This window comes from Pyxicephalus adspersus, chromosome 3 (genome assembly GCF_032062135.1).
Source record: "Pyxicephalus adspersus chromosome 3, UCB_Pads_2.0, whole genome shotgun sequence".
NCBI lineage: Eukaryota > Metazoa > Chordata > Amphibia > Anura > Pyxicephalidae > Pyxicephalus > Pyxicephalus adspersus.
In genome coordinates this window covers 136,340,959-136,354,159 of record NC_092860.1, presented here as the reverse complement: position 1 = coordinate 136,354,159, position 13,201 = coordinate 136,340,959, and the positions used below count along the sequence as shown (strand labels likewise).

The 13,201-nt window shown below is 36.6% G+C and overlaps 1 protein-coding gene across 1 annotated transcript in view; it reads left to right on the top strand.

Moving 5' to 3' along the window:
• The window catches only part of EVC2 (EvC ciliary complex subunit 2), a gene marked incomplete in the record, with an annotated part of 82,895 nt that overhangs the window by 10,090 nt on the left and 59,604 nt on the right, over positions 1-13,201 (top strand). Inside the window, 2 exon segments of the mRNA XM_072406454.1 lie at positions 138-283; positions 8,575-8,631. Coding sequence (XP_072262555.1) covers positions 138-283; positions 8,575-8,631 — 203 coding nt within the window.

The window sequence follows — 13,201 nt, the reverse complement described above, 5'->3', positions numbered from 1 at the left end:
TAAATGTGTTAGAGAAGGTGAGCAGATTCATGTTGTGTGCCTGAACAATAAATGTATCTGTGTTTTGTGATAATTGCTGGTAAGCACATCAGATGCTTAAAAATATTTGTTTCTACATCCTTTCCTGTAAATTTCAGATCTACCACAAGGAATGTTTCAGGAGGGAGAATCAAACCTTGTCACATCATCTGCATCGGGCAGTCTGTGGACTCACTCCATTTATTCCCTGATAACAACATGGAAGAAGAGAGCGCTCTATAAAAGAGCTGCACCCCAAACCCAGGTATGCAGATGATAGAAACAAATATTGTAAAGAAAGAATATGTTTTGTATAAGGATATTAGAAGGCTGCTACAATATTTCTGTTTAGATTTGGCAGCAGAATGCGTTTTTCAATTCAACAGTATTTGCATTGTATTGGACAGCACGTCCAGGTTCTTTTAAATAAACTAACACATTATTTGCTGTTCTTTCTATATTTGTCTAACTAATGTTATAATAAGAAAGTTATGTCCATACATAATAAGTACAATAATTTGTGTATTGCTTTCATTTACATTTCTACTCATTTAGTTTGGAATCTCTCCTCTACTAGCCCTTTGTCATACATCCATTTATCTTGGAGCAGACCACACATGTTGGTAACCTCTGTACAGAGGAGCAAATGGATATGCGTGGTATTCTTGCAGAAACAGACCATAGGCTAAAGTCATTTAATTTTATTGGAATGTATAGACAGGTGGCCAACAGCTTTTTTTCTTATGTTTTAGCATGATGCTGACATATTCCACAGTGCTTTACCTTCAGTTCATAATCATGTCAATCCCTGTCCTTAAGAAAGAGCTTACAATCCAATGCACCTACCGTAGCCCAATATCCCTAACTTAGCCTAAGGTCAACTTTGGGTGAAAGAAAAATTTTGGGATCATCATGTGAGAAGAAAACTGAAGTACTGAGAGAAAATCTATGCAAACACAAAGTCCATGCTGATATTGTCCTGCCTTAGATTCAATCCTAGGAACCTAGTACTGAAGTTCAAGGGTGCTAGCAACTAACCCACCATGCTACTAAGCCACAGTCACTGCCATCATCCAACTCCTCATGTATTATATAGACCTGGTATGTCTCTATATAAAGCTGCACTAGTTTACACTACCTGGGAACTGAGAAATTGGGAGATCCAGTCTTCCTAATATTTGGGAAGGGGGGGACATGTATTTTCTAAATTTGCCATCTTGTCCCTATGTCCTCTCATTTCTATTACAGTCATTGAAACCAAGACTGATATACTGGTAACCCTCTCCAACAGGGCCACAGATGGAAGGTCTAAACTTACCAGGCATTCTGTTTGAAAAAGAACCAAAAAGCCCCTGAATTTAACTTTATTTGCCCTATAATTATTTAAGGTTCTTATAAATTACATAAAATATTATATGTTTTATTCATCTCAGCATGTTTATGGGGCATGTAAACAATAATGATCTGACCATTGGATGATCCAGGATCCATTGCCTAAGTGATCTTTCCAATGACCAGGGCTTTGCAGGCAAACACATAGTGGAAGATGAATACTACCTGAGCTGCGCTGTTGATTGGTACACCACTGTTGATTAGTACACCTAAAGGGGGTGGAATGTGTTGTAACATGGACTCGGCTACTGGTAAGTGTTAGGAATCCATGGTTTAACTCCTTATTTAATCTAAATGTGCTTTACCATGTCAATGTAATTTCAGAAATCATGTTCACTCTGCTTATTCCAATTAAAATGGTACCTGGCGATCCAGCCATAAAGGATCTTACTTAGGCACTTCTTGGTATAGGATGCCAACGCAGTGTACCAATGCTCTGTCCTTATAACCCTGTTACACGGACTTCCAACAGAAACTACTAGTGGCTCTTTCAGGATGTGAGTAATGATTTACTATTGTCGCCGTCAGAAAACCCTCTATGCAACCATTACTGGGGCCAGCAGCACCAAGATCCAACAAGGCATACAAATGAGAATTAAAGGAAATGTGCAATTGTTTATGAAGCCTAATCTTTAGTAAACTAAATGCCATTCAGTTGTACCTGTTGGCTACTAAATTGGATTAAATCTTGAACTCAGATGGTGTTTTTTGTTATCACCTTTTGAAAATGCAGAAGTGGATTTTATTTCCATTTCCCCAGGCACATTCTGAGTCTTCTAGTAGCCCTGCAGCTATTCTATGGCCTCAAATGCTGAGTGTGCTTGTTTCTATAGTTCGCCCCCAATACTTAACTAACCTGTAAAGTGTCAGAGAAGCAGAACCCTGCTATTTTCTTTTTACAGTTTGTAGTTTCTACCTGCCAATTCAGTAGAAAAGAAATGATTTTTTTTTCATTTTCAACTTAGAAATATATTTATTAGGTACTGCAGCGATCCCTCCAGGGAAGATATCTTTTGAGACCCACCAGAGACATCATAAAGCTATTCCCTGCGAGCCAGTTATGGGATTTCTTAGTTGTTGTGCTGCTAATAGGATTGTGAACTCTAAGCAGCGGTATGGGATTGATGTACTGTGTCAGAGCTCTGCAATTCAACTTATACCTTAATAACAGAGATCATAGAGCAGGAAAAGATTATATGACCATATATTGTAAAGGGAATAAATGGGACACATTGTATCCATGATAAGTGCCAATGCCATTCTTAAACAGCAACTCCTTTTTCATCTAGCAAGTAGAGAATATATGCAATAAGGAACACTGGGGGTGATTTACTTGAAACAATTTGGGCTGTTCATGTACCACTGTGAATTATCACCTTGCAAGCTTATTCACTTAGCATAATAAATGTGGTGATCATTCATCTTTGCAATGAATATGCAAGGAAATAAAAAAAAATGATTGTAATGTTGAAGTCAGCAAAGCTTTATCTCATTTGGTAAGCTAAGGGAAAGTATCCCTTGCAAAAGGATAATTTGCTTTGTTATGTGAACATCCTATATTTTCTTTTTATAAATTACCAGTATTCTGTCTGCTCAAGTTGTACGCCTTTTGTTTCCAGTTTTGTACTACTTTTCTTGTTTTAACTTTTTTTTTTCAAATTGGTTCTCTAATAAATGAATTATTTAACAATAGAGTTTTTAATTCCATTTTGAGTCCCTCAGGCATAGCCCAGGGACCTCTAAGAAACACCTGTATCTTTCTAATAGTGGAAGATTGGCTCTCCGCCTACATCCAGAGCTTAAATTCTACAGTTAAACAATGCAGTATCTATCTAGTGCTCTCTCTATGTTTGCTAGTTTTGGCTCCAGTGCTTTAAGTTTTAATTTTTTCCTTTTTTTCATTCTTCACCCCCAATGGGGTGTTAAGGGATGTCACCAGTCCTTCCTCTCCTTTCTTGGTGGTTGACATGGTTGGATCTTTTTCTTCGTGGACTGAACAAACATTATTAGTCTAGGAGTATTGGGCTGACTAAAAGTAGACTGAATAATTCTGGCCATCATTTAACCTGTATAAATAACTTTATGGACAACTCCTTCAACTTCTCTCATTATTGAAATACGAATACATGCCACAACCCCATTTTAAACTATTTGAACAAATGTGGATAAGTAATTTTTGGGACTTTAAAGACATTAAAAACATTGATTTATTTAAAGCTTTATTTCAAGAAATGTTTTCCATAAAATCAATAAATTGATCTCTACAATTCCATAGTTGGTCTAATGAATGAATAGGTATTGAATGTTCAACACATTTTATGGAGCAAAGTCCGCTTCATCAGGAACAAATAACCTATAATCACAAAATATTTTTCAATTTCACATAATTAAAAATTACATTAACTGCCAAATGTATATACACCACATGGTTACTCACATGTTTTTCTTTTTTGTGGCTCCCTGATATAAGCATCCAAACCAACAAGGTGATACTTTCTTTAGAGTGTTAAAGTATGTAGACCAATACCAACAGCATGGACAGCGGGGAGAACTTTTTAATATAAAAAAAATATCAACATTAATGAACAATTAGTGGTTGCTACCTCTATAGATAAATAAATCAATGTTTTGTAACCAGTATTTCTTGTCTGATTGAATGCCTATAAATTCCTTAAAATTACTTATCCACATCATTCAACCTGAAATACCAGTGACAGCAGCTTACCAATGTAGACCTTCTGTAGGAATTAGCACTGGAATAAAGGTGAATACTACAGTGAAAGTTGCATTTTTTTCTTATTAGAACTGCAGCACACTATTTTTAAACAATCCATGGAACCTAGAGTTTTGCTCTAAACACTTTTAAGCTCATGGCAGCTTTAGAAACCTTCATGGCTTTGCTCCAACAACAGAGTATCTTCAAGTGAGGTGTGTGGATTCCATCAGTCCATTCTTATATACTCATACTGATTACACTGTCTGCTCCCAGGTAATGGTGTTAGTGTACTTCTCCATGTTGCTTCACATTTTGCACGTTTCTCCTGAGACATGTTCTACTTTTCTATGTTCTCAGTACTTAACTGCTTTTATAACCGACATTCATGTGCATTATGCCAACATTTCTCACACAGCTCACTGAGCCCTGATATATATTTTCATCGACATTTATCATGCAAGTGTCAGTAGAAAGCCAGGCATTTTCTGAGCACTGTTCATTATTTTTTCCCAAAGTGTGATCTTTTTTTTTTAGGTATTTATTGTTATATATACATAAATGAATGTATCCATAATGCAGTGCATTGCCAAACGTTTATCTATTTTGCAGTGAAAATAATTATTGAACTTGCCTGTTTGTCTAATGCAGAAACATTTTTGCTCATAATATATATGTTATTGTCCTATTTGATGGCTGTTACATGCAAAGATGCTCTGGAGCTTCCATTTTAACAAACTTCTGGGCATATGAATATATTCTGTGAAAATATGTTTTCTTCCTAATCATTCCATACATAAATGCAGTACAGTGTTCATCCTGATCTTGTTTTTATGTATCTGTATGAGGAAGAGATGTGGAATTTAAAGCCATGATACTAATCTAGAGGTTGACAAATTAACAGAAACGCCACCAGTTGATGGGCATCTGTGCTGGGTTTTTACCTTACTTACATTTTCAGATAAGTATTAGAAATGATACAACAGATTCTGAGAGAAAATACTAAAACTGGCTGGCAAAAGTCAGGAAGATAAGGTGTATGCTTAGCTTTATTTCCATATAAAACATGGAATGGTTACCCCCTTATTGGGTTACTTTTTGATGTATGCACTCTCTAGGGTAGCCATTCTCAACCAGGGTATTGTAGAACCCCAGGAACTGCTAAGGTTTCTTTGAGCAATGAGCAGTTTGTGTCTCTCAGGTCACTTTTATGACACCAATTGTCTGTAAGGATGACATTTTGTCTACTGGCCTACAATGTAGAAAGAATTCTTCCTACTGACCTGTGGATATAGTAATTATAGCAGATAGATTCCTTCGGACTTGAAAGTTTTTTCAAGAGTTCCCCTATGGTAGAGGTTGTAAAATCTGATCTAGGAGGATGCAATAGGAAATAGGAGAAAATCTCTTCAATGTGTGCAAAATTTTAATGCAAACCCTTTGCAAAGGAGAGAGGGTAGAACGGACTAATATTAAAGAAAACTTGTGCCAGAGACAAAATACGTGTTTTCATGATGGATTGCTGCTCAGATCCAAGGAAATAAAAAAATTTAAATAAGAATAAATCTGCATCTTTTATGTAGACAATATTGGTTTAGCATTATGTTTAGCTTTGAGAAATGCTTTTATTTCTTTCCTAAGTTGAATAAAAGTTTCCATTGTCGAGCCTTGTCATGACAAATACAGGTGGTCCTCGAGTTACATACGAGATAGGGACTGTAGGTTTGTTCTTGAGCTGAATTTGTATGTAAGTCTGAACAGGTACATTATTTTAATAAATGCAATCAGGACAGATGTTTGTCTCAACATAATATTGAAAGAGCAGAGTTTGTCTTGGTCATTAAAGAGTTACAAGGTGTTGCAGAAGAACTTGTCTGTAAAATCACCCACAACCTCAGCTGTGTTTAGGAAAACGTTTCTTCTGCAAGTCATGCAAACCGCTTCCCCTCCCCCATCAAGCCTCTGCCCTGCACACGAGAGAGCAGGGAAGCCCTATTCATATCGTACGTATGTCGGATGTCCTTAACATGGGTACTACCTGTAGTAGAATGATGAATTGGTTATTTAACAACATAAAGCTTATTGTAAACATGAAAGGGGGATCTGACTGGTTTCTGTGGCAAATTAAAGTTCTTTATGGGGACCTTCTTTATTCAGCCCAATCCTAGCCCTCTCCTCCCAAAGAAAGGGCCATGTCAGATGGGTCATTTTTTGTAGTGAGAAAAAGATTGCTGCAAAAAAAATCTCCAGTCTGACTCTGACATGACACAAAGGGAGGGGGCATCTCCATAATTAGGACACAGGCCAAAAAATAAACGTAACAGAAGTTCTATTTCTTCCCCACTCAGTTCAAAACAACTGAAAAAAAAGCTGAAATTGAATTTTTAAGACCCAGAGTTTAATCTGCAGAGGTGCCCTTCCTGTAAGCCCAATTTCCACTTTCCATAAAACTTCTTTTAAAAAAATGAAATATTGAGAAATACCTGCAGTCATTCTTTTCTCTTTTGATCTTGAACAAAATAATGCATGTTCTTGTCAAAGCGAATAATTTGTGTTCTCGTCGGTGAAGATCAATAAGTAATTTTCTGTCGTTCTCTTTCATGGGTTGTTGGACAGCGCTGCTCATACAATGCGAATATTTACATTGTGGCTTTCAAGTCAGTCTTATGGTTCCATATTTGAACTTTTGATTGGAATTTAATAACCCTGTCCTTTATTTTGCTGTAGTCGCAGCCAGATATTGAATATCCCATAACAGTTTTGTCTACTGTCCTTGGCAGTGTAAGGTCACAAAAATCCAGTTGTTTGAGCAGGTACCCAAGGCTGGAGAGGATACACTTTCATTGGTGAAGCTGGGTGATCCAGCAAACCTGGGATGGATTTTCTAACTGTCATTTTCTATTTGTTATCAAATGTTTTCAATCCTGGACCAGGTTTGCTGGATCACCCAGGTTCACCCATGATAGTCTATCTTCTCCAGCCTTGGAGAGCTTTATTAAATCAGGCCCAAAGAATCATCACAACTGGGATTATGCACAAGTCTGATTACACGGTCCTAAAACTGAACTCAAACCCGATATCCAAGACTAAAATAAATGCAATGCTTTTTTGTACTTAATATTTAAAGTATTTTCTAATGCATGAAGTTTGGCCTGGTATTGGCCTTCTACTGTCCTAGTACAGCAAAACTTGGAATGAAAGATGAAGATGCAGCACAAGAAGCCAAGCAGGTATTTTGCTTAAATAAAGCTTGATGATAACTGTTAGACAGAGATGAGAATAATAGCATGGTGGTTCAGTGGTTAGCACATTGCCCTTTCGAGCACTAGAATCAGCAGTTCGAATCTTAGCCAGAACACTATCTGCAAGAAGTTTGCAGGTTCTGCCCACTTTTGCATGGGTTTCCTCCCGGTAATCCGGGTTCCTCACTCATCCCAAAACCATGCAGTTAGATTAATTGGCTTTCCTTGAAAATTGACCTTAGACTGTATTAACGACATATGACTGAGCTTGATTGTAAGCCCCTTTGTGGGACAGCTAGTCACATGACATGGACTTTGTACAGCGCTGTGTAATATGTCGGCGCTATATAAATACTGTGTGATATAATAAATAGGGATGCTAATTGAAGAATGTGCATTCTGTAAGTGCTAGAGAATGCAGGGGAGAAAATTCAGATCTTCTACCCTGCCAGATAGGATTGTGCTGTGCAGCAGAATAGTGTAAATCTCTTAAAGAACAGACATACATACCTGTTGGTAGAAACAATGGCTTCCTTATGTATATTGTCAATGTATTTAGCTATTTACTTTTATTTCAGTTTTAAAGCAAGCTTGTCAAAAACATAAATAAAAGGACTCTGCTAGCTTAGTGGCTCAGCTGGGACAATGTTCAGTCAATTGTTGTATGATAAGGGGCATCGTGGTATAGTAAAAATCTCTGGAAGAGGGGGACTAAAGGTAAGTATTATCCTCTGAGTTACAGTAAGGTGCACAAGGTTTGTGCTGAATTGTCACAACAAAGTTATTTTTCTCTCCAATAATCTAGTTCAGCCTACTTTATACTAAGACTTGACTTGAATGACTGATAAAAATAGGTATTGTGTATTGGTCTCCTGATTTCTCTTTCCATAAATAACACTGGGGAGCCCATTTATTGTTGAGTTAGATCTTACACTTGTTTGAAATGCGTTAAATTACACGATGATTCACAGTATAAGCTAGATGATTATTGTACAGTTGACAAGTCCATACCCCATAAAGTTATAATGGGCTCTGGACAAAAGTTATTAGTTTTTGTACACTATGCACTACTAACTATCTACAATATACTTATAATTATCTTTAGCTAACAAACCCCTTTTTCTTTATTTATTTTATTTTTGGACTACTTGATTAAGCTTACATTTCTCAAAATTCTGTATGTTTATTTGTTCCTCTGTTTTTTTGCAGTCGCGTGCAGTCACCTCTTCTTCTGACATTGGTGCAACATTCCAGAAATGTGCAGCAGTAAGTGTCAATACCTGTGTTCCATGCCTGTACAATCACACCTATGACATGGCCAAAAGTTTATAGGTACTCTTCTGAATTATTAGGTTTGGGCGCTTAGTTAGTGTTAGTTAGGAAGATAGTGTTAATGCTACTTCCAAGACATTTTAGACAATTTCTTATTTAAATATTTCTGAACAAAAGATGTTTCTAAACATCTGTGATTGAGGCTTTCATGCCATTAATGATAGCTAGTAGGTATTTTTAAAAGTCTATTTCCCCCTACCTCCGCTACTTACTTGCTAAGAGGTAAAGATATATAGTCTGGTATATTCTAAAACAGCTTGGTAAATTGTATACTGTAAAAAAGAATTCTGATTCTGGATTTTAGGGTAGCTAGGGGTTCTTTGTGCAGTGGCAGATTGATATCACATATACTGTCCACCAATGTTAGGAGCAGAATTTTTGTGCCATCCAACGGGATTACTTCTACATTGAGCAACCATATTTTTTATTATTAATATTATTATTATTATTACACTGTATTTTTATATTTCCATCATATTACACAGCGCTATACAGAGTCCATAGTCATGTCACTAGCTGTCCCTCAAAGGAGCTCACAATCTAATGTCCCTACCATAGTCATATGTCTTTATTACAGTCTACGGTCAATTTTGGGGGGAAGCCAATTAACCTAACTGCATGTTTTTGGGAACCATATAAGGAGACATTCTTCTACGGATCAGTGGTATAAAACACTACACATTTATGGTTCTTCATAATTTTTTATTAATATTTTTCAACTTTTTGCAACTTACTAATTATGTAAATGTACTTTTAAAAAAAACTGTTAGAGGGGTTCTAAAAATGGTTTTCATGATTCCTCTAGGGTGAATAATTTGAGGGAGGCTGTAATAAATCCAAACCAAAACCAGATGTTGAGTCAAGACAACAAAATTCCCTGATTAAAGTAAGGTTAAAGGGTCAATTCTCCCAAAAGCAATATGTATGTTGGGGGAGCCTGATGTAAGCCCTTGGCTTCATTATTATGCCTTGGGTATTTCAGTAGTTGAATTCTCTGCAAAAAAATACAGACTCTGCATATGTTCAAAAGGGAGTTTTGCATTCCTACCCACCTGCACTATATTTATATTCTGGCAGGAAGATTGGAACCCTATATAATGGGCCTAATTTATTAAAGCTACCCAAAATTGTAAAATATAGACTACCATTGAAGAGCCTGGCTTATCCAGACAAACTGAAATGAATCTGGTCCAGAATTGAAAACATTCACCAGCTAACGGCAAATGATTTTTAAGGAATCCACTCAAGGTTTGCTGGATCACCCAGGTTCTCCCGTGACAGTGTCCTGTGGACCTTTAATAAATCAGGCCCAATGTCTACAGCAGATGCACTGGTTTAGGAATTTTGTAGAGTCCCTTAGCAAGGGTGGTGGTTTTATTCTGCATCTACCAAACCATGATCAGTTTTGGATTGGTTTACTGTGTAAGTTCTGTGATGACTAGTTAAAAAAGGGTTTCCTATTGGGTGAAAATGTATTAAAACATATTAAAATACACTCATAATAACTTTTAGTGCTTAGTCAAAGCCACACTGATGAAAAACCTTGGCGTTTTTAAGTTGTACATTCCCAGTTGCTAGCTAGTACTAAGCAGGGGTCAAGTGCAAAGTATTTACTATTTATACCATGTACTTGCTATAAATTATTCCTCATAATTTAGATGGCTTAGATGGATTTTATACAGAAGCCTGTGGCACCGGACCCCTATTTCTCAGTCTGTGTACAGATAATTCAATGAATACACAATGACTTGGTTTGCAGAAACAATGCTAACCCCTAGGGCCTCTGACAACCCATGAGAAAAAGGATTTAATATAGTAAAGCTTTATCAAATCTGCTAAGCAGGGATTTTTTTTTCCTATATTGACTTTCACATTAATTTGCAGGCACAATTAGTTATTAGAAGCATTATATATTTTAGAAAAGGTTTACATCGAAATTGTGTACAGTGGCTCAGCTATTCATCTATTCCCAGCTGCAGGGGATCTCTTGGATGCCACTGTAACTGATAGCAAAGTCTATACATAAATTTATAGCTGTGCACACATTATTTATATTAATGTTTCTGTTATAGTTTGCATGTACCAGTATCTACGTAACAGAAAATGAGCGTTTCCAGCATTTCCTGTAGCTGCCCTATAACCAGGGATAAATATATATTTTTTTTATGTACATGTATTCATGTGTGTAGGAGCAACACACTATGACCTGTGAAAAACGGGAGAAGATAAAAAACCAACAATGAATTTTGGGGGACAGGAAGGGGTATGGACCAGCAATGAACTGTGAAGAAATGTGTAGGTGTGGAATGGGTTGTGGTCAGGAGAAACTGGGAAATCAATAATAAATGAATAATAATTCAGGACGTGAGGATATGACCCCACAATGAAGTACTTCCTTGTTGGTGCCATACCCTCTACCATCCATCACACCTCATTGTCAGTGCCATACCCTCTACCATGCTTCAGTCAGAGGGAAGAGTGACAGAGAGGGGAAGAGCAAGAAAAATTAGAGAATGAACAAGAGAGAGAAAGACAAGGGGAAGAAGAGAGAGGGGATAGAGAGAAGGAAGGAGAATCAAGAAAGAGACAGAAGGAGAGACAGTGAGGGAGGGAGATAGTGGATCCTGAGGAGGGAAGGAGAGGGGAAAGACAGGGGTAGGAGTAGGAACAATTAGGCAGGTAATTCAGGTAATTATTGTCAGCTGTTATCAGAACCTTTTATTATGATCATCATCATCACACATATTATTGATGGTGACTGGTTTCTCTTTTATGCACACACATTTCTGTGTTTAGCCCCGGCTTTGTTACCCTCGTATCTACCCATAGCTTGTAACCATTCAGGACAGATTACATTTTACTGATAATTTTTCTTCACTTACTTCTGATGCATCTGAACGTTATATCCAGCAAGAGACTATTTGTACTCTGATGGCAACTTTACACCTGCCATTAGCTGTTTGTAGTCTGTTAGAAAAAAACACCATCAAACTAAACCTCATATTTATACATTCACCTTAACGCTTGTTTTTTTGCCAACTTACTTCAGAAGTGAAACTTTTCACTACTAAAGCCATGTGTTAAAAAACTAAGGTGTAATTAAAAATTAGAATTTTGCTTTTCTGTATAAGGAACAGATGCTGTTACTGAAAAAAATCTATTAGAACTTCAGTTTTCAAAAAAGTGAGAGATCAGATGACATGCAGTCCTGTATACATGGCAAACCTTAATTCTTATGTTACTGTTTATTATTAATAATAATTATTTATATAGCACAAATATATTACACAGCACTGTACATTAAATAGCGGGTTGCAAATGACAGATTGCGGGTTGCAAGTGACACAGGAGGATAAGAGGACCCTGCCTAGAAGAGATTACAATCTAAAATAATCTATTTAAGTTAAAGCAGTTAGTAAATGCAAAAAATGTGTTTTTGTTTTGGTTGGGTAAGGCCTTTTGGGAAGTTTACATTAAAGTCTGTGTACCCACTGAGGAGATTCACCCTTTTTTTTGTGTCACAGGCAAAAAGTGAGGGAAAATCCAATTATTTTTAATTGACGTCTGAACAGGAAGTCGGGGAAAATATTTTCCATATTTTGTAGTAATTTGCTTTTTCTATTTCATCTCAAGATGGCAAGTGAAAGAAAAAAAATGAAATATACCCTTTTTTACATTACTAAATATAAAACAGGGAATCTGACAATCCCTCAAACATTCCCTTCTGGGAATCAATTATTGCCATTGAAACACATGACCTGGAAGATTCCTAGGAGGGAAAGTCTGATTTCATGTTTTATAAATAGAGCATGTTTGTTTTCTTAACATGCAGGAAGAGGATATTAACATTGCATTCAGTTGCCTGAGGCAACCCATTGATTTTGAATAGGATGGCAATGCAGCACACAAAAACCAGTTCACTAAAATTCCTATTTATACATTATGCAGGTATATCAAATTTATTACACACATTTCTGTCGTCAGCAGATGTCTTACTCTCCAAACCTTCGGCATCACAGATTTAGTAAAGCAGGACCTTTTACAGAGCTTCGTGCTACACCACTAGTAAATGGTCTTAAATTTAAATGAACCACAGTCTGATATTGATCTTTTGGTCTGAAATTGAGATATGTCTACAGCACCACCCTGGTCCAAAAGTTTTGTGATAGAATAATAAAAAAAAATACATCTAGTTGGTCTGGACGGTATTTAAGGTCTTCTTATATACTACTGTTCTAGGAATAAGTAGGAAATTCTTTGTCCACCAGTCATGGGGAACTTCTGTTATAAGTTGCAAAAAAAGACCAGTTGATGGTACCATTCCTTTGATAGACATTCTTTTAGAACTCATTAATTAATATTAGCTGGGCATACTACTTTATGAAACCCAAACTACAGCCATTCCCTCCGTTCTGCACATTTGTATAGGATCCTTTCTTATATTTTAATTGCTTATTTCTGCTTTTGTTGCATATTATAAGCTTTCCAAAAAGTACAGCAAGTC